Raw genomic sequence first — 20,925 nt, 5'->3', positions numbered from 1 at the left:
ATCTCCCAATTTCCAGAACAGAAGATAACTGGAAAACTATGGTGCTGGTTGAACCTGGCCGCCCTAAGTATCTGCTGCTTCCACTTCAGGTTCTTGAACCAACAGCTGTAGAAAACACCCAGCCCAGCCCAGCCTCTTACTGTGTCCCATTTTGCTCTGGCTCGTTCTTCCTCAAATTTAGCAAACTCTTTTCGGTCGTGGATGGTGATGAGGAGCTTCCAGATGAGCAGAGTGGCAAGGCCGATGAGCAGAACGGCCCCCATCACTGAAAGCAGGACCACCAGGATGTCAGGGCCCTTGGGACACTCTGTCGGGAAGAAGCACAGAGCAGGGTGGTTGTGAATGAAGCAGGAATCCCCGGAACTGGCTGTGAGTAAGGTGTTCTTGACAAAGCAATAAAGGTCTCTGAAGGAAACAGGACAGCTTTTCAAAATTAATTATTTTCTTAAAAAGGGGGCAATCTTTAGGACAGCAATAATCTGTCCTGAGTGGCTTAAATCAGAAGTCTCAAACTGGTCACCCCTGGACAGAATCCAGACTTGGGCGAGGGTTCACCCAAATGTTTATTTTAAAAATTGATTTTACAGCCAGGCATGGTGGCATGTGCCTGCAGTCCCAGCTCCTGGGAAGACTGAAACAGGAGGATCACTTGAGCCCAGAAGTTTGAGGCTGCAGTGAGCTATGGTTGCACATGTGAATAGCCACTGCGCTTCACCCTGGGCAACGCAGCAAGACTCTATATCTAAAAATAAAATAATTACAATAAAGTTGATTTTGTTGGCAACATTGAAGAATCAGGAGATTATCCCACTAAAATTTCAGATTATTCTTCTCTTTAAAAAAAAAATCAAAAGATCTAGAAACACTGGGACCTATATTCCTACAGTGTAGCAACTGGCTAGAACCAAGGAGCAGCTGCCGCTTTTGGTTGAGACATGTGATTTCTGGTTTGCCGGAACCCCCATCACTCACCCTTTTCTCCCCTAAATGGAGGCAAAGTGTGATTTGCCATTGTGTCTGTGCTACTGTGGAGTTTAGAGCCAGACTGCTAGGTTTGAATCCTGGCTTACGACTTAACTTTGCTATGTGACCTTTGGCAAATTTCTTAACCTTTCTGGGTGTCTGTTTCCTGCTTCTCCGGTCTTTAAAATGGAGAAAGTGATAGCACTGACTTTAACAAGTTGTTATGCAGAATAATTCAGATAAATATATTTAAAGAACTCAGAACGGTGTCTCACACAGAATAAGTGCTAACTAGATATCAGCTACCATTGTAACTGATGTTTTTCTTATACCCAACTGTTTTCACTAATTTATTTGGCTACTTAGCCCCTGTAGGCATTTGTGTCTGTTACCCTGATGCAGATATTTACATTCCTGGGGACTGTGAACCTAATGACCTTTTCAGCACCCTTAGAGACCAGGAGGTCTACCAGCCAAGACAATATTTTGGGTTCTTTCCCAAAATATTTAGTCATCTAAAATCATAACCCTATTGAAAGCTGACTTCCTGTTCAACCCCAGTCAACAACCAACACAGACAGAGGCATGTCACCCCTCTGAGGGTCAAGCTGAGTATACTCTGTAGAGCTCTGCTTCCCATAAACATCAGGTGTCTGAGAGGTGACCTCACTCCGGGAACCTCAAGTGTTATGAAACCAGGTGTTGGTATATGGGGGTATTGATGAGTCTGGAGAGGAAGTCACATCCACTTTTCCACCCTGTCTCCCGCCTTCTTCTCTAAACACACACCCTGTGCTCACCACACTCTACACAGAAACCACCACCACCACAAACCCAAGCTGGCCATCGCCCAACCCACCAAATTACAATCTGTCTATAATTAAAGGAGCGTCTGGAGAGAGGCTGTGAGGTTCCAGGGTCCAAGTTCCCAGGAGTGGAGGGCCCCAATTCTTCTCGGAAAAGCAATTATGAATTCTCTAGAAGATTGGGGTAAGGCTGACCCTCAAAACTCAAAGTGAAATTTCTTCAATTCTGCATATTAGTACAGGCAGGACAGGTAGAGTGCCAGGAGGTTTTCAGGGGAAAACCAGCTGTTAGCCACCTGTCCCGAAAGGAGTGGGTGGCAGGTTTCCTGGAAGCAGAAGACAAGGTCAGGTGGTCCCTGGAGGGGCCTCTCAGCCACCGCAGTAGATCCATGGTGAGTGACTTGAGGTCAGGGAAGTCTGGGTAGCGTTGGCAGATTTAGCAAACAAAACTACAGGAAGCCAAGACCGATTTGAATTTCAGATAAACAATGAATTCTTTTTTTCTATATAAGTACCAAATATTGCTTGGGACATACCGTATTTTATCTGGCAACCCTATCTGGGAGTGACGAGAACCCAGCTCAGGAGCCCATTCCATGTGGCTAAACTCCACTTGGCCAATGCCAAACCATTTGGCAATGTTCTCTTTACTGCCCTGCAGTAGCTCAGCCCTTCAAAAAGAGCATCTGCAAGAGCACAAGTTGGGGAAAAGAAAGAGAATAATCTCCCCCTATGCTCTGGGACCCCAGCTGCTACATTCTACTCGAAGACAGAGCCCCTGGAAGTGGTTGGGGTAGGGATGAGAGAGGAGATGGAGTCCCTAATTCCAGGGCAACAAGACAGGAAATATGGGTCTGTGGATCTGGTATCTTATCTCCTAATGTGGCAGAAGGGGTCTACTGGCAGTGACCCTGAAGAGCTACCCACCAGGGATTATTTGTACCATCCCCAGGTTATCATCACCTATGCTCCCCACAACTTCAAGCAATAGATTCCAGGCTCAAAATACCAAACCAAATGATTTTGGTGAGGATACAGCAGGAGAACCAGCAAAGAGATGAAATAATGTTAAACCCCAAAGCAAAGACACACCAGCCTTCTGAAATCAAACGGGACAAAGGTACAAACAGATGTGCGTAGAAAAATCATGCAATGTATTAATGTGGGTGAGTGGGAAGGTGTGAGGAAGTCACGGTCAAACCAATCCACATCTGCCCCCCCACAGACATACCCAGACTCCCCTCTCCTCTGCCCCATGTCTACTTTCCCTTGAGACACTAAATAAAATTAAGGTGGTACCCTTTTTATACCTTCCTTCTCCTTTATCAAGGGTGAAAGCTCTGGGAAGGGCTGACAGATAATATTCCAGATGGGGGACAATGGTCTCCTCTACCCACAGAGATAGCAACTCCCTGGGTGACACAGATGTGGCAGGCCCACCCTAAAGGAAGTACAACACAAGGTAGCTTCTCCAGGCTTTTCTGCTGCCCATTTCCCACCTTCATCCCCTCGCTTCCCCATGCAGCCAGAATTCTCCTAAAAAATACCTAGATGTGTATAAGCCCACTTGTCCTTAGGACTAATTTGTCCTCTTAATTCATTCAAAACCATTTATTCAATATATTCTTTGTAGATGACTGAGCTAAGTACAGGGATATAACACTAGATAAGACAGACACGGTTCCTGCATTCCTGGAGCTTATGACCTAAGCAGATGATTAAAGAAGCAATTTACTCGTGTGATGAAGGCCCTTGTAAGGGAAGCACAGATACTCTGGGAACCAAACAGAAGCACCAAACCTTGTCAGCGGTGGGTACAGAGGCTAAAGAAGCTCTGAGAAGGCTCCTCAGGGGAGAGGACATGGATGAAGCAGAGGCAGTCAAATGTTGGGGTTTACCCCAATGACCGAAAGCACCAGTAAAGAACACAGAGGTGCAGGCAAACTCCACATGAGCCAAATGTGGCCTGCCACCTGTTTTTGTAAATATAGCCATGTCCATTCATTTCCATATTGTGTACGGCTGCTTTCCTGCTACAATAGATGACTCGAGTTGTCACAGCAGAGACCATATGGCCCACAAAGCTTAAAATATTTAACATCTGGCCCTTTACAGAAAAGGTTTTCTGGCCCCCAGTCTAAAAGCTGATTTGAAGAAATTCCTACAGCTGTAAATGTCAAGAGACCAACTGATTTCGCCTCTACTTTCAGAGGTTGTTCCTTCCCTCCTGAACGTTCCTGTCCACCCCCAACCACCACATGGCCCTTATCCCACTGCAGTGTCACCACTGACTTACACGCTTGTCTCCCCCACAGCCCGTAAGTGCCACGTCTGCCTTATGTCCTGTTATATTCTCTGCACCTCGCACAGTGCCTGATATATAGGAAGTACTCGAAAATATTTTCTAATAAGTCATACCTTAATCTGTATGGGATTAAGGGAAAGGGAGGCTGTAAAGGTGGTGAGGGGAAGCAGATCTACAGTGCTGGATGGTGACAATCCTGGGGTTGGTCTGTGTATGATGGGAGGGGCTCCTCCTACTTCCAGGGGGTCTTGAGAGCAAGTCTTTTTAGTGTTCAGGGAAAGCCTTGGGTTGGTGCCTCAAACCCACCCCTACATCCTGCAGTGAACCGGGCAAGGTCAATGCCTCCAACCATCAGGCCTCTTTGGAAGTGACAGGCAGGTTGCTCTTGGCACCCATCTCACGTTTAGTAGAGCAGACACAGTGTGCTATAAAGTACTAGAATTAAAATTCTTTACTTCCTGACATTATTGCCTAAAAAAATGCCATGATATATTTTATTCATTGATGAGATCCATACCTACCTTCTTCTCCTTACCTATCTCTTTGTTTTTCCATCTCCTCGATTAGCAAGTCACTTCCTTGCTGATACTTGTATTTATAAATCCCCGTCACCCAGATGGCAGATCCTAACTCACTACTTGTAAGGCCAGGCTTAACCTGTTCAGTTTAAGAGGAGCGATGGGTAGAAATTCCTGCCTAACACGGTTCTCCCTCTTCCTGGGGCAGGATTCACTCACCTGGCTCTTCTACCACATACAGGATGGACTTTCCACTGGAGTCTTCATAGTACTGGAATCTGACGACACAGTCATCCTCGTTCTTGTAGGTACAATTCACTGCGTCCTTGCCAGTGTCCTCTGGGGGAGGGGAGACAGAGGAGTAAAAATGGGGAAACAACTAGAAGATGGGGCCACCCTAATCCCCTATCACAGGACTTCTGAGAAAGTATGTGGCAGGAGCCCTGTGCCTGACATGTACAAGATGCCTAGATTCGAGAAGGCTGTCGTGTCTGACAATTGCCACTCGCTGACTCTCACGTCATAGTTTGTCCTGCACAGGCCCTTTTTGGTTCTGTGAAAGGGACATGACATACCAGTATTATACAATCGAATTCAAAGTCTGGCCTCACCACCTACCAGCTGTGTGATCTTGGGCAAGTTACTTGACCGCATCAAGTCTCTCTTTTCTTCGTCTATAAAAAGAAAATGATACCCCCACCTCACAGGGTTGGTGGGGAATTAAACAGCAAAAAGTAAACGGGGCCCAACATATGAAGGTGTCCCCTTCCCTCTCTTTCCTCGCTCTGCTTGCTCAGAGATTCTCAGTGGTTTGCTTATGCAGCTCTTATATCTCTTCCTTTTCTGTTTCCGGTCCAGCATGCCTCCCCAGGGCCGTCCTCTCCCCTCTGACTCCCACCAGGTTTTGCAGGCTTCACCCCTTCTGATTCTAAAGCCTGTTACTCTGCCAGTGACACTGCGGGTTACCCTCCACCAGCTACACTGTGCCCTACACTGATGAAACCAGATGGGTAAACCTGACGTGTGAGATTGGGCAAACATACCGAGGTCGCACAGCAAGTAAGTGATGGAGCAGGACTAGGACAGGAGTCTCAAAGCACATCCCACAGACCTGACCTCAACAAGCCTTCAGCAAACCAGTGGTATAGCACAGGGGAAGGAGGATTTCAGAAATTTGTGTATTTATTTATTTATTCATTCATTCATTCATTATTTATTTATTTGTTTATTTGAGACAGGGTCTCACTCTATCTCCCAGGCTGGAGTGCAGTGGCGTGATCATAGCTCACTGCAACCTCCAACTCCCAAGCGATCCTCCTGCCTCAGTCTCCCAAAAAGCTAGGACTACAAGCATGCATCACCACACCTGGCTAATTTTTTTTTTTTTTTGGAGCTGTGGTCTCACTATGTTGCCCAGGTTGGTCTCAAACTCCTGGCCTCAAACGATTCTCCCACCTTGGCCTCCAAAAGTGCTGAGATTACAGCCATGAGCCGTCACACCTGGCCAGTTCTCATCTTAATCCACCACTTGCTTGGGCCAGTTACTTAACTTTCCTGAGACCCAATTCCCTCATCCACAAAACAAAGATAACAATAGTGCTATAATTCCACTTCACTAGGTTGTTGGGAGAAGAATAAGATAATACATATGAAAGATGCTTTTATAACTTTCTTAAGTTACAAAATTCCATATTAATAAGCATTTATTTTTATGTTTATTGTGGTGGTAAAGGGGGATGGAGGTACAGAAATACTTATCAATATCAACTAACTTGTAATACCCATCTGGTCTAGATGATAAAAATATCTCAACATTTCAACAGCCTCTATCCTCCGAGCTAATCATAGCAAGCAGAAAAATTGCATCTCCAAACTCAATCTCCAAATTGCAAACCTCACCCCAGCCCTGCTTCTGACACTAGCCAAAAGGTCCAGAGGTCTGACTCTTTTCCGTAACACCTCCACCCAGAAGCTGACTGAGTGGCTGTGTCTTACTGTGGCTCTCTCACTGGCACTCATTTCCTGCCTGTATGAGAGATCGCTATCTCTGAAGAGATTGCTATCTCCTGGGCACCAGCCTATGCCTAGCTGGCCCAGATAACCATATCAGATGTGCCAACAGCAGCAAAGATCATCTCCGTTTAAGTCAAGATGAAGTACAGACCAGAATAATTGCAAGCAAGTGTTTTGCTCCCCACTGTTTGTATTTCTGTCTGTCTTATGTCAGGAGGGGCTCCGGAGAGGCAGAAGGGCTATAGGATAAAGATTTTGGTTACAAATCCCTAAGAGTGAAAGTTTCCCTCCAAGCCAGCAAAGCTTTAAGCCAAGCTTGGGCAGTGCTTACCAGTCTTAGTTAAGTAAACCTGGTAAATGCTCACTAGCCTAAGCTAAGGCGGCAGCTATCGTGGGCCCCACTTCCTGGCTCTGTGCTTCAGTTTCTTCATCTGTGAAATGAGATACATTATCTTGCTTTCCTTGGGGAGGTGAAGTTAGGGTTGCCTGATTTCTATCCCCTTGAAAAGTTCTTTGCAGACTCTCGCTGAGTGTGAGGGCTCTGGGAAGCTAAAGTGGGGTGGCTGCCACACACATCAGCAGGGATAAGGGGGACCTTCCGGGACACCAGCTTTCATCAAGTGTTCACTGTGTATCAGGCTGTGCAATATTCCTTGAGGCAGGAGCCACTCTTCTGTCTTACAGATGGGAATTGGGCAGGTTCTGAGGTCGAATTGGAAACACTTACAACCTGGGTGGGTGTGACTCTAAGACGTGCTGAACTTACTAAGCTCCTTCACTGACTCAATCTCATCACGGCAGTAACGGTTGCAGGTATTTTCCTCGTGTAGGATTCCCCGGTCAAACTTCTTACACTCCACACATTCCCTAAAGGAGAGAGGACACAGCGATCAAGGAAAGGGAAGAGCGTGCCTAAGTGTGTCCCAGTCCAGCTCTGACCTCCATGCATCCAGAAAGCTGCTCCACCTCAGTTAAAACATATACCCGTGTGTGTCACACACACACACCCCTGTAAGACAATCCTGGGGTGGAGTGTGGAGTTCGGGAGTGGAGTGTCCTCCTCACCCACAGGCAGCACCCAGCAGCCAGAGGCCCCCTAGATCCTTCATTAAATTTCTTCCTGTCCCATCCAGGGCTGTGACAGGATGGTGAGCCCTGTGCCACTTCTGGCAGCCTTGAAGTCAGAACTGGTCATGTGATTTCGAGGCCCAATGCAAAATTAAAATGACAGGTGCCTTGTTAAAAAATTATTAAGAATTTCAAGGTGACAGCAGAACATTAAAACAAGCATGAGGCCTTTCTAAGCATGGGGCCCTGGGCAGCTGCACAGGTTGTATACTCGTGAATCTGGCCCTGCTTAAAGTGGTAAGAGGAATGACAGTGCCACAGAGTGGGCTGACAGGGGCTTCCTCTGACCCCCCAAAGGGATGAGTTTGTACTGGTTAAAATCCTCTGTTTCAAAGAGTATCCTCCATAACTCCAGCCCCCACACCTCCCACAGAATCAGAACATCAGCACTGGAATGTTCCCCAGAGGTGTCTGGTTTATCCTTCCTCCCAAGTCAGAGGGATTCAGGATGCCACCCTAGGGAGGGCTTTCTCCAAGTGGAGTCGAGCTGGCGCTACTGTGGCCCCTTCACACTTGGCTCTATTCCACCCTCCCCGAAGCTTTCACTGGAAAGAGGAGAGCTGGCCCCTGGCTGGAGCAGACTCTTCTCCCTAAAGCTTGGATCAGTAAGACACAGATCTGGAGAGTTGGGGATTCCAGTCTGGGGATCCTCTACTACCTCCCAACTCTCTCCAGACTGCACACTCACTTCTTAAAGGTGCAGGCATCCGGGCAGGTGGGACACTTCTCACAGGTGTCTCCATAGGAGCCTGGCTGGATGCAGACGCAGCTGCCACATTCACACTTGCCCCGGCCACTGCACAGGAGCCCATTGCTGGACATGCAGGTGTCGGTGCGTGTGGTACAGTTGCAGTAGTAGCCGGTCCAGTCGGAGTCACACAGGCAGTCCCCACAGCTGCACTGGCCATGTCCTGAAGGCACACAGCCCAGGAGGGCAGACCCGCTGGTGAGGCTCCCATCCCCATGACAGCAGGCTCCAGCCACCCTCTCCCCAGCCAGACCTCCATATTGGTAGGGCATTGGCTCACAACCACGGGAACCCCACCCAGTGAGGAAGAACTCAGTTTTCCAGGTGCCCCTGGGTGTAGCAGGACTTGGTCTGAGCCATCGTAGAGCAAAGAAGTCTCAGGAACTAAGTCTCCCGGGCCTCCCACCCTTCCTCTTGCCCTATTCTGAACCCCTCTGCCTTCTCTGCCAACTTCTAGTCTAAGGATAGAATCAAGCTCTTCAGCCCTGAGGGCTGGCACAGCACTAAGCCACAGCCCCGAGCCCAGACAGGACCCTCAGTGCCTTGATGGTGTGACCTGATGATGGCAAAAGGCCCCTCAGGCTCCAAAACTCTCTCCTTTTGAGCTGACACAGGGCTGTTCCTCTCTCATACCTGACCTGAGAGGCCTACCATTGTCGCCATTGTCACCACCCGACTGGGTTAGACAAGAACATAGGCTCCAGTTTGGACACTGTGGTCCCCTCTCACTAACAAATCAGCCACTAATTTCCATTATTCCATTTCTCAAACCAGCAAAGGTGTCACCTTGCAAGGTGAGAAGCAGAGCTCTGAGGGAATATACGCAAGATGGGAAAATTGTAATACGGGGGAAGGGAAGAATGGAGAGATCCAGAACACAAGGTTATTCCAAACGCCTGAGAAGGGGAGATGCACACAGAGCACCCTGAATGCATGCGTAGATGGGCGGGGCACCCAAGGGGCAGAGGGAGGGCACCGACAGCCCAAGGAGTCAGCCAACGGACCCAAGTACATAAGCACAGAGAACAAATATATCCTACCTCACAGGGTGCTGAGGGCCAGTATGGTTAAATAAATCCCATGAATGCTACAGAGAAAAGAAGTCAGAAAATAAGAGAAGCTAAATGAAAAAAAAAAGAGAGAGAGAGATTTCTAAGGTGAACGGCTATAGAGACAATAGCTAGCAATGACCTCATGTAGCCCAGTGGCCTCTGTTGGCTCATCCTCTGTCCTACCTCTGCACTCAAAAGTTGTAGGAACATTTACCACAACTAAACATTGAAAAATTAACTAATTAATTTTTTTTAAGTTACAGACACAGTTCAACTATTTCCAGCCTCACCAACACAACCTGTTTTTCTTGTGCTGGTTCTCTTCTCAATCCAGCCTCATTATATCCTATGTGACCCTAGGAGTGTAGTGGAACAGCCTTGGAAAGCATTTAGAGAACAGAACTGCATCTATTTTGCAAACCAACCAAGGAGGTGAATATTCCCCATGGAAAGGGGTGCCAACAATAACCACAACCAGGATAATAATGGCCACGAACAGTTGTTGAGCATCTAATAGGTGCCAAGCACTGTGCCAGGTTCTTTGGTATATTATTCTGTTCATTTCTTATAATAACTCTGTGAGGTCAGAGAGGTTAAGTAATTTTCCCAAGGCCACACAGTTTATAAACAGCAGGGTCAGGGCTCAAACTGAAGTCCCTGTGACTTCAGATCCCAGTTGCTTAGCCTCTATGCAGTATTGCAAACAGCGCTTTTTCCTATTTATACTAATATGGTCTTTCCAGAACATTTCTGTAACTTACAGAGAAAACAGGCTTAGCCAGCAGAAGATAAGGCTGGACCCGTGGAAGAAAGAGGATTAAAGTAGGAACAAGGGAGTCACAGAAAATCCAGTAACTAAGCTTGACACCAATGAGAAATTTCAAGAACATTTTAAGAATTCAAATATACTGAACTAATCGAGTGGAGGGGACAGAAATGGAGTTTCTGACTGCTGAGTTTCTGGGCCTCATTGTAGACATTTCCATCCCCTGCCCTCAGCCTGGTCCTGTCCCCAGACAACTAAGTCATCTCTGTTCTCCAGTTTATTGTCAATCCCTCTGCAGTCAGGATTCTCTTTTTAAGGCATGGTTTCTCAAACTTGGTACTTTTTGATATTTTGGGCCAGATAATTCTTTGTTGTGGGGGCTTGTACATTATAGAATGTTTAGCAGCATCCTTGGGCTCTACCCACTAAATATCTGTAGCACCTTTCTAGTTGTGACTATCAAAAATGTCACCAGATATTGCCAAATGTTCCCTGGGAAACAAAATAGCTCCTTCCTCCCAGTTGAGAACCACTGTTTTAGAACACCAATCAACTTGACCATGTCACTTACCGCTTAAAAACCTACAGAGACTCCATAGTGCCTAAGAATTAAGTCTAAGTCTTTAGCAAAGCTTTGAGCCCTTTACAAGGGGCTCAGTCTCCTTCCAGCTTTACATCTCATCAGCCACTTCGCACTGCCACACCTTAGCTACCACACTGAATGATTCACCATCTTCTGAACTATCCTTATATTCTTGTTTCTGTTCATGCTGTTCCCTCTATGCAAAATGCCTTTTTATTCTGTGACTGCTACCAAACTCCTATTCACCCTTTAAAGCCTAAATCAAATGTTCCTTCCTTGCTGTAACTTTTACTGATATTCCTATGCACAATCAACTGTTTGTTCACGTGTTCTCCAAGGACTTTATTCTACCTCTATTTCTACCCTTATTTTATGGTCATTTGCTTGCCTATTTCTTTTCCTAGATTGTAAGCTGCTTGATAGGAGAGAACATGTCACATTAATTTTTCCATTAGGCTGAGTGTGAACGCTGAGTCCTACAATCCTAGCATTTTGGGAGGCCGAGGCGGGAAGATCACTTGAGGCCATGAGTTCTAGATCAACCTGAGCAACATAGCAAGACCCCATCTCTATAAAAAAATTTAAAAATTAGCTAGGCATGGTGGCACATGCCCATAGTCCTAGCTACTTGGGAGGCTGAGGCAGAAGGATCACTTGAGCCCAGGAGTTTGAGGTTGCAGTGACTATGATGATGCCACTGCACTCTAGCTCAGGCAATAGAACAAGACTCTGTCTTAAAAAAATTTTTTTTTTTTTGTCAGCAGTGACCGGCATGAAATCTGCTAAAGAGCAGACATAGAATTAATGTTTATTCCCTTATCCATTCATTCGACAAATATTTATTGAGCTCATACCCCATGCTGGGCACTAGAGATTCAGCAGTGAACAAGACAGACAAGGTTCCTACTATGGTGGAGTTTACAACCAAGTTAAATTCCCAGAAAACACACACACATTCACCAATGTGCGCCCTGTGTTGTATTATTACAGTATCACAACGAGCCATCAGCCCTAGCGGAAAGACCTATTCACTCTATTATCAGTGTAGGACTGGGAGGAGACGGGGTGGAGAGTTAGTCTGCTCAAAGGCAGGCATGAGCTCCCAATGCTGGAGCCCCCTAATACTCATTCAATAAGGCTTTAAAAGTTGACTCCTAAACCCTGCAGAAACGTGACTCATTCTTCAGGATTCTGAATCAGGAAGAAGTGGATGAGTAATAAAAATCTGATTGTTAATCAGAGGAAAGGCAGAGGGTAAAGGGGAAGTATCCTGAATTGTCTGGAAACCATGTCACTGGGTAGATGGGCCCCCAGGAGGTAGAGGGGCGGGTAGTACATGGCCAGGCTGAAAGAGGAGCTGGATGGTGGCCTGACCTGTGTCTCACGGCCCCCATGGGGACCTCTGCTATGGCCCCAGTGCCATCCTCTAGTAACCACACCAGCATTCAAGACTCAGACACACCTTCACAGCCTTGGAAAGAAATGTCTGTTTCCCGGGAAGGATGGGGAACATAACTCCAGCTGCTGAGCACATGTGGAGGGCAGGGAGGCCATGCTGGTGGGGAGAGCAGAAGGGCGCTGTGTCCTGAGGTTGGGGTCCCTGGAAGTACAGCTTGTGGTGAGGACTACTGTTCAGGTGACTCACTGGGGAAGTAGAGAGGAAGGAGGGAGCAGGATAGGGCGAGACTCAAAGCTGGCAGGAGTGTGGTCTCCACCAGCGACACCTTCAGCCTGATCCCACATGGGCTCAGAAGCATGAATGGCACCACAGGCCCACCCTGGGGCAAAGGGACCGGCCTTGTGTAACTCCTTGTCCCTCAGTCATTGGCCAACATCTGGGGGCAAGGCAGCTCCCGTCAGCCGAGGGCCGTCCTCCAGAGAACGGGCAGCTGTGAGCTGTCATCAGCCAACCCTCACAGCGGCTGGGGGAGGGGTGTGCCAGCTGGCAGAGCCCGGCCCCACGGCACCCACTACATCCTGCGTTTGACCGCGGCTCCTGGCCTGGCAGCACGCAGAGGCCTCAGCCTCCTCAGAAACCCTTGTGCCACAGCGTTTCCTTTGTGAGGCTAAACAACGTGATCTTTGACAAGATGGGCCAGTCAGGGAGTGAGGCTGGGAGTGGAAGCGGCAGGCCCGAGCCAGCAGGCTGACCCCAAGCCCTGGCAGGGTCAGCCCTTAAAAGGAAGCCACAGTGTGGTAATGGCACAGAAATGGCACCCCTCCAGCAAGTGGAAGGCTGAGCCTGGGTTTACAGGAAAGTCAGAGGAGAGGGGTGAGGAGTGAAGAGAAAGAGTGGAAGAGAAGGGAGGGAAGGAAGGAGGAGCAGGGATTTCAGGCCAGAGGGAACGTGCGCGATTGATCCCTCTCCCTACGCAGCTAGACGTTCTGGGCTGACCGCTGTCCCCACACAGCTGGCCCTTCCAGGCTGATGCACAGCTCCACCCGCCTCCTGTATGACCAGCCCTTCCTTTGAGACCCATGAGACATCCCACCTCCTCCATGAGGCCTCCCAGGCCTCCACTGTCCATGAGTCTCTCTCCAGTGGGCTCCTGTGACACTCCCTGAGGACCCCTCACCCCTGGACTCTGAGATCGGTCAGGTTCTGCCCATGAATTATCCTTAGGTAGGTTAATGAAAGAGGAAACTGTCTTCTTCGTGTCCCCCTGTCCCACTACGGCACAGAACCTGGCTCGCAGAGGGTGCCTGGTCAGTCTCTGTCCGTGGGGGTGGCGGGAGGAAAAGCCCTTGAGGACAAGGATGCGCTGCCTGATGTTTGAGGCAGAGGTGCTGATGACGTGCAACCATGGAGACCGTGCCTAAAGTAGGGAGGGGACAAGGGGGTGGCCAAGGAACCTGCCGCCATGCTTAGAGGCCAAGGGTGGCAAAGGACAGACCACAGGGCCAGCAGCTCTGCTGAGGGACAATGGGGACCTGGGCTACAAGCTCTGAGAGGTCAGAAATCACACATGACCCCTGTTTACTCATAGGGACCAAATGCTGGCACAGAGCAGATGCTCAAGGAACGTGTGTCCCGGAGTACCTGCCTCTGGAGCATGTGATGATGGCACCAAGAGTCCAGACCTGAGGCCGGCCGGGCACCTGACAGCCTGGCAAGAGGTGGTGGAGGGAGGCGAGGACGAGCTGTTCTTGCACGGGTGGGAGGCAGGAACCGGGGCTACTGACCCGTCAGCTTTGTTTTGTGGCTTCAGTGGGGCCGGCAGCCAAAGGAAACACACTGCGGCTGGGTCCTCCCACACTGCCTCCCTGCACACCAGGAACAGTCGGCAGAAAAGCAGAGGGGCAGGCCATCTGCGGCCCCTCCTAGGGCAACCGGCTCCCCTTAGTCCCACCCCTCCTCTGGGTCTCCCACGTCAAACCTACCCATTTCCTTTGGTACTCTGAATTAGATGTAAATACTGTCAAATATGAAAATAAATTGAAATTCCTGCCTCACCTCGTAATTCAAACTGCCGGTGTTTGGGTGTGTTATTCTGTGTGGATCTGATCTCTCACTCCCCTAATCTCTCTACCACTTTCCTCCAAACTCTCTCGAAAATTTTGTCAAGCAAGAGTAAAGGAAACAATGGTATAGATAATAAAAAGGAGTCATTTTTATGTTACTTGGGCAGGCTTTAGAATGACACAGGTTTACCTTTCAAATGAGCTTTTTAAAAGGCTACTGTCAGTGTTAAAGTGAACATCTGCTGAGCTTGTTAGAACCACAACGCACACGTAGCCAATCTACATCATGGATCATAACAGAAAACAGTTATAATCTTTCCATTCAACTGACCACACAATACACCCATAACCCAGTCCCAGCGACCTTGCAAGTGTCTGCAACCTGTCTGTCGCAAGAGGGATTAAGCCACAGCGATTGTGGCTCAGCAAAACCTATCCCTAGCGCCCCAGGAACACCTCAGACTGCTTATTTGCCATGCGAGACCATGGGCAGCATGTCTGCAGATAAAGACTACATTAATATTAGCATTAGTTCGGCTTCTAGCTGGGGAGGTGCCCCAGGAATGGTTTTGGGGGCAAGGAGACACCAGTTTGAAATTATCAGTGGGCCTTGAGATTTTACTGCATTTTTGTAATGAGAAGGAAACTCAGCACCCTGCAGGTAGAAGGACTCAAAATCATAATCCCCAGTCTGTAGGCAGGGACTCTCTGTGGCAGCACCACCCAACAGAACTTTCTGTCATGTTGCAATGTTCTAGATCTGTGCTGTCCAATATGGCAGCCCCTAGCCACATGTGGCTACTGATCAACTGAAGAACTGAATTTTTTATTTTTTTGATTTTGATTAAATAGCCACACGTGGCTAATGGCTACCATATTGGACAGCACAGATCTAGAACCCCAAAAGTAGTAACAGTACTAATAGCAGTAACAGTGATAACAAAATAGTGCTAACATTTAATAAGAGCATCATACCATTTTCCGGACATTGTTCTAAGTATATTAAAAACATATTCTATGTTCATTAAGGGTGCTTCAATGTCTTGCATGTATACTGCTATTTTCCAAGCCTCTTGGGATAAAAAGATAAATCCATGTAAAATGATTACTAACTTTATTATATATTCTGACATCATATGTTTTCTAAGTCTGTAAATACTAAAAATCTAATTGCCATTTACTAGTAATTTTTTTAACCTGAAAAGGGGGTTGGTCCTTACACTCAAAAAGAGTAGGAATCATTGACTTACAGCTCTGCCTGCCTTTGCCCACCTCCAGCCCTCACCTGTGTGTGCAGAGGCTGCAGCTGTGTGAGGGTATGCGGGTTCCCAGATGGAGGGGCCTGAAGTTCTACTCACCTGAGCACATCTCCCCCTTGTAGCGGACACAGGAGAAGTCATCGCACTCGCAGTACTTGCCCGTGATCTTGCCAAAGTCACTGCTGTGGCAGACACACTGACCACAGAGGCACTCGCCCCGCTGGCTGCAGACGGGCTGGCCCTCCCGGGGGCTGCACTCATCCTGCTGGGAGGGGCGGTAGTCCTCCTCTGAGCACTCGCACTGGGACCCCAGCCAGCCAGGCCCGCAGCGGCACACCCCACACTCAAAGGTCCCATTGCCATTGTTGCAGCGGCGGCTGTGAGGCTCAGCCTGGGCCTGGCAGGCACAGTCGCAGTCGAAGGTGACCTGGATGGTGAGGCTGTCCTTGAAGCCCACGGGCTTGATGGTGAAGGACTTCTCCTTCTCCTTGGGGCAGCCGCGTACCTTGGCCTCGATGCTGAAGCTCACCTGGATGGAAAGCAAGATCGCATTCAGACACAGCTGGACTCAGTTAACACTCCAGCTCTGGAGGAAAAAAAAGTCATTCCCTGCCCTGCCAAGAAATACCCAAACTGGGTGTCTTATCCTCCTTCAATCTGGAGTTCCTTGGCCTTCCCACTAGCAAGGTCTACAAAGCAAAGACAAGAACACTGGGATAGTCATGCCTTTGTGACTTATCTAGCTGGATACAGAGACATGGCTTACAGTCAACAAGTAGAAGGTTGTTTTTTATTCCACATGTAAAATAAACCAGCTCAAGCTGAACAGAACCTGTGATCTTGTGAACACTCTTCTCTGGCCAACTAAGCTGGCTGGACTGATTACATAATATCAGCAAGATGTATTAATACAACACACTATTTTGCACCACATGATGCCATGTGGTGGTCAACCATAAGCTCAGGATCTATTGTTCAACTTCCACATAACATTTCATTACTCATGCAATCAAGGCCAATAGTTCTTATATGGTGTGTGTGCACATGGGCCTAAAAGATAAGTAGATGGACAGACAGTTCAATAGAAAGAATCAATGAATCGAAAAATCAATTTTGCTTCCTTCCTCCCTGGCCCTCCACCAGCCCATCTCCTCTTAGGCAGAAGCAGAGAAGAACCAACCAATAAGGAAACCCATGGAGGGACTGGAGGGGCAAAAGGAACATTTGCATTCTTAAATTCCACGAGGGCAAGTATTTTTGCCTGTTCCATTTGCTGTTGAATCTTCAGCAGCTAGAACAATGCCTGGCACATTCATGGAGCATTGTCAGTGCTCAATAAATATTTATAGATAATACTGGCATTTTATATTGTGGTGAAAAGAAAAGCATTACCTTGGGGAGGCTGGAAACTGGGGAAGGGCTGAAGGTAAGATATATTTTCATTTGCAGTCAACTGTGCATACAAAAACAGGGGTAACCAAAATGCAAGTTTTTAAAAATCCTGATAGTGAAGTTCACTTAACATATAGAAATGGCTTAGGCGACAAGCCTCAGAGAAACAGATCGACAGCTCCATTACATCTAACTGGTAATGACCTTCAGGAGGAAGGTGCAAGGAAGGAAGGGGGTGAGGTGCCCACAGATGCTCCAGGGCACAGGCCAGGGGTGGAGCTGCAGCTTCGACCCCTGCCCAGCCCACCTCACCGTGTCTCCAATCTTGAGTCCCACACAGGACTTGAGGCCTGGGATGACCTCGTTGTTGAGGCAGGTGGCGTTGAAGGACAGAGACAACTCCTCAGGGAGGTCACGCACTTCCAGCTCTACTTTAGAGCGGATTTTCTGAGCAGAAAATGGCAAAAGAAAGTAAGGAAACGAGCTAAATGGCAAGAGCCAATTCCATCCCAAGCAAAATCTACCAGGTAGCCCCAGACTCACCCTGGCAGTGCCAGATGCTGAGGTTTGCCTGGAAGCTGCCAGAGCACCCCCAGGAGCCTGTTTCTCGCTCTGTTTCCTGCCCAGGAATCTGCTCTCTCTTTCTGGCCCCACTTTGTCTAGGTGAGTCTGGGTAAAATCTATCAGCTACACCCTCCTGCAGGCCTCAGGGTGTGCAATGGGAATGCCCATACTGGTCACCATTCCACCTAATTTGTAGTCATCCTCACCTTCCCCACGGCTCAGCTCCCTCGTTTCTCTGCTATTGGAGCCCAGCTCCCCTTCACTTTGCCCCCTACAATTTCAAGGCCCTGCTCCTTCTGCATCGATCACCATCCCTATCCCCTCTTCTAAGCTCTCCACTCATTGCCCGTGCTGCTCTCTGGCAGTCCTTTCTGCACCATTTCCCAGAAGGTTGTGTCCCTCCCAGGGCTGGCCATTGCCTGGCCCCTGGGAGCATGGCAGGAAAGCAACAAGCATGGTGGACTGGCAGCCAGGACGCCCACATCTGAGCCCTGCTGCATCCACTAGGTGAGGTGAACTCCCAGCAGGCCCGTTCCCCACACAAGACACTTACCCCATAAGCATCAACAATGAGCTGGAGGACGTTGCTGGAATCGGTGGAGAGAACCCCCACTGTGGTCCCTGGGATAAGCTCACTGTAGTTCTAGAAAGGAAGACAAAGATACTAGGGCTCACCGAAGGAAAGTGGGATATTTTACTTGTCACTGCCAGGAATATATCTAGCAGGCTTTTAGCCCTGAGCAAAGGTACAGGAAACCTCTCATACCCCTCACGCCTCTGAATTACCTCCCCTCCACCACCGCACATTCTTCCTAGTAAGTTTGAGATTGTAGGAGAAAGACCCAGAAAGATCTAGCTCCTGAGGAGTAGGCTAGAGGAGGGTCTGTCCTGGCTGGGGACCACGGCCAACGCTGGCTCCCTGGGGCAGGTGCCCCATCACAGGGCCCAAAAACACAGTCACCTGATAGAGGTTGACTACATTTTCAGTCACTGCAAAGATCAAATTGATGTTTTTCTGGGACAACTTCTCAGTCATCAGCCCCAAAGAGGGATAATCCTGGAAAAATGAAAGGTACAGAGTTACTGAAGTCTCACATACGGCCCTAGACTCTGAGCCTTAGAACTCGGCTGATTTGGGCCGTGGCCCAGACAGTGCTGGTGCTTAAACCCTTCCACCCCACGGTGAAAGTGAGGCAAGAAGGGTAAGTAGCGGCACAGATGTAGCTGTGAACTCCAGGGAGAGATGGAGAGGTGCAGGCCGGTGGTATCAACACTAAGCCCCTCTCTTCCTACTCAAAGTCAGTGCATGAATACCACGGGGTGGCTTCCGGGGGCCAGGCACCGGGTTAGCCTCCTTGTTTGGGAGCTCCTGACAAATGCCTTGGCCTGGCCCTCATGGTCCTCTATCATGTGGTCTCAGCCTTTCTTTCCAAATATCGCTCACTGCTCTCCCTCTTCCACTCAGCACTGAATGGCCCACTCTCTTTCTCCCACCTGGACTGGCCTTCTTTTAGGTAATCCTCCTCCCTCCCTGGGACCCAGCTCAAGCCCTGTCTTCTTCAGGAGGCCTTCCCTGAGCATCCCAGCTCACGATGACCTTTCCTCCCTTGGGTACCCAAAGCTCTGTTGACTGTGCCGCCCATTCAGCACTAATCATGATCTTGTGTTATTAGTAAATACATATATCCCTTCTCCCCAGCTAAATCAAAAACTCTCTCAGGGTAGAACTGTACAGAGTCTCTCTACCTCCCTAAGCTGCTGGTCCAGTGCCTTGTGTAGATTAGCGCTCAACTTAGTGCTCAGCTTGGATATGGCTGACACCAAGGAATTCAATGACACAGGGGACAGTGGCAAATCACAAACATCTCCATGGGATCTGAGACCTTGTAGGGAGCTCATGAGATCCTCCACCTCAGGCTCCTGCCTTTACACAGGTGTCCCTTTAAGCCACATAGACAAGGGAGTTGCTGTATCATCTTTAGGAGACAAAGAGTTCATATCTCCCCCAGATACCTAGAGCTTCAGCATCCTGGGCATCAGCACATTACTCTTATGGCTACAGAAATCTCTCCTGCTTTCAATTTAAACTCCTTTCCTCTTATTTAACCTTCTAAAGCCATATAAAACAACTTATAAGAATTCTTCTCATGCATCAGCCAAGTCATCCCTTAGCCTTCTTTCCCTAAGCTAAGTGACTCTCTGAGCCCTTTAACCTTTCCTCATAGGACCTGCTCTCCATGCTTTTGATGGTCTTTCTTTCTTTGTCTTCTGTCTTATTTCCAATAACCACAAGTGGGCATGGTATTCCCCGATGGGTCTAATCAGAGTAGGAAGGAAGGCATGCTTTCTAGCTGGACCTATGGAAGTCCTCTGGGTCCATTCTGGATGTCCTGCTGTTGCTGCTGCTGCTACTGGTGACAGTGAAGGCAGTGACAACACTGTCAGGGCCATCTCTAATGGTTGTGCAGGTTGTAGCCTGGATGAGGGTGTCCAGTTGGTAGGGGTCAGGGGCAGGCTGAAACTGAGCCCTGCACTCTGCCCAGAGGAAGGGCTGCCATTTTCATACCCACACAAAGATTCTGCCTGGGTTAGAGCAGCACTGCCCATAATGAGCAGGGACCATAGAGGGTGCCAGATATCTCACCATAGTAGTGGAGGCAGAATAATGGTTGTCACTGCCAACGTGACACTGCCCATCATTGGGCTGGACGATGCCTGCCAGCCTTCCATCCAGTGCTATGTGAGTCTTGGCATCGGTGGTAAACACCAGCAAGTGGGATGCATCATTCCTCCAGCCAATCTTTTCCTGTCGGAAAAAAAAAGGCAGAGAAGACAAAGTAACTCCAGCCATGTCATTGGTAAAGAACAAAGACCCAAGGGCCTCCCCGGATAAAGGACTGGACAAGTTGGCTTGAAGAAAAGCCTCGGTCTCAGTCCTTAGAATCCAAGCTGGAGCTTTCCGATCCAGGGGTTTCTGTTACCTTAGGAAAACAGTGTCACAGCTGGTTAGTTCAAGCAGCTGAATGATACCTTCTTCAACTCCAAACATAAATCTGCCAGTGATAATCACATTGCCCATCTAGCAACTGACCTGCATCCACAGAACTGGGCTGGGCTGAAGAAATCTCATCTGAACATCTGCCCACTTTGCTGGGGTTAAGTAAACCCAGACTTGACTCTGAAATAATTCCAAAGAAAGTGGGAAGATGCTCTTCCCAAGGAATATCTGGGACCACTGAGGTTCAAGGAAATGTCAGCTCTGGCCAGGGAGTGGATATAAGCAGACGCTGCATACCAAGAGCAACTGGGTATTACTCATGCTGCATGAAGCTCTGCTTAGTTCTTATCTCTTATTTCATACCAGAA

At 48.5% G+C, this 20,925-nt stretch overlaps 1 protein-coding gene across 2 annotated transcripts in view; it reads right to left on the bottom strand.

The window, feature by feature from the left end:
• The window catches only part of ITGB3 (integrin subunit beta 3), a 50,780-nt gene that overhangs the window by 4,790 nt on the left and 25,065 nt on the right, over positions 1-20,925 (bottom strand). Inside the window, exons 6-14 of one of the 2 annotated variants that reach the window (XM_045525932.1) lie at positions 20,204-20,365; positions 18,521-18,616; positions 18,113-18,202; positions 17,308-17,442; positions 15,703-16,132; positions 8,422-8,644; positions 7,372-7,472; positions 4,812-4,931; positions 141-307 (exon numbers count right to left, since the gene is read on the bottom strand). In XM_045525932.1, coding sequence (XP_045381888.1) covers positions 141-307; positions 4,812-4,931; positions 7,372-7,472; positions 8,422-8,644; positions 15,703-16,132; positions 17,308-17,442; positions 18,113-18,202; positions 18,521-18,616; positions 20,204-20,365 — 1,524 coding nt within the window. The remainder of the gene's footprint in view (positions 1-140; positions 308-4,811; positions 4,932-7,371; positions 7,473-8,421; positions 8,645-15,702; positions 16,133-17,307; positions 17,443-18,112; positions 18,203-18,520; positions 18,617-20,203; positions 20,366-20,925) is intronic. The other variant, XM_045525933.1, reaches the window with a different exon arrangement.

The sequence above is a fragment of the Lemur catta genome, chromosome 15 (assembly GCF_020740605.2).
Source record: "Lemur catta isolate mLemCat1 chromosome 15, mLemCat1.pri, whole genome shotgun sequence".
Taxonomy (NCBI): Eukaryota; Metazoa; Chordata; class Mammalia; order Primates; family Lemuridae; genus Lemur; species Lemur catta.
Note: the sequence above shows the minus strand (reverse complement) of the source record. Positions and strands in the feature narration are given on the sequence as shown.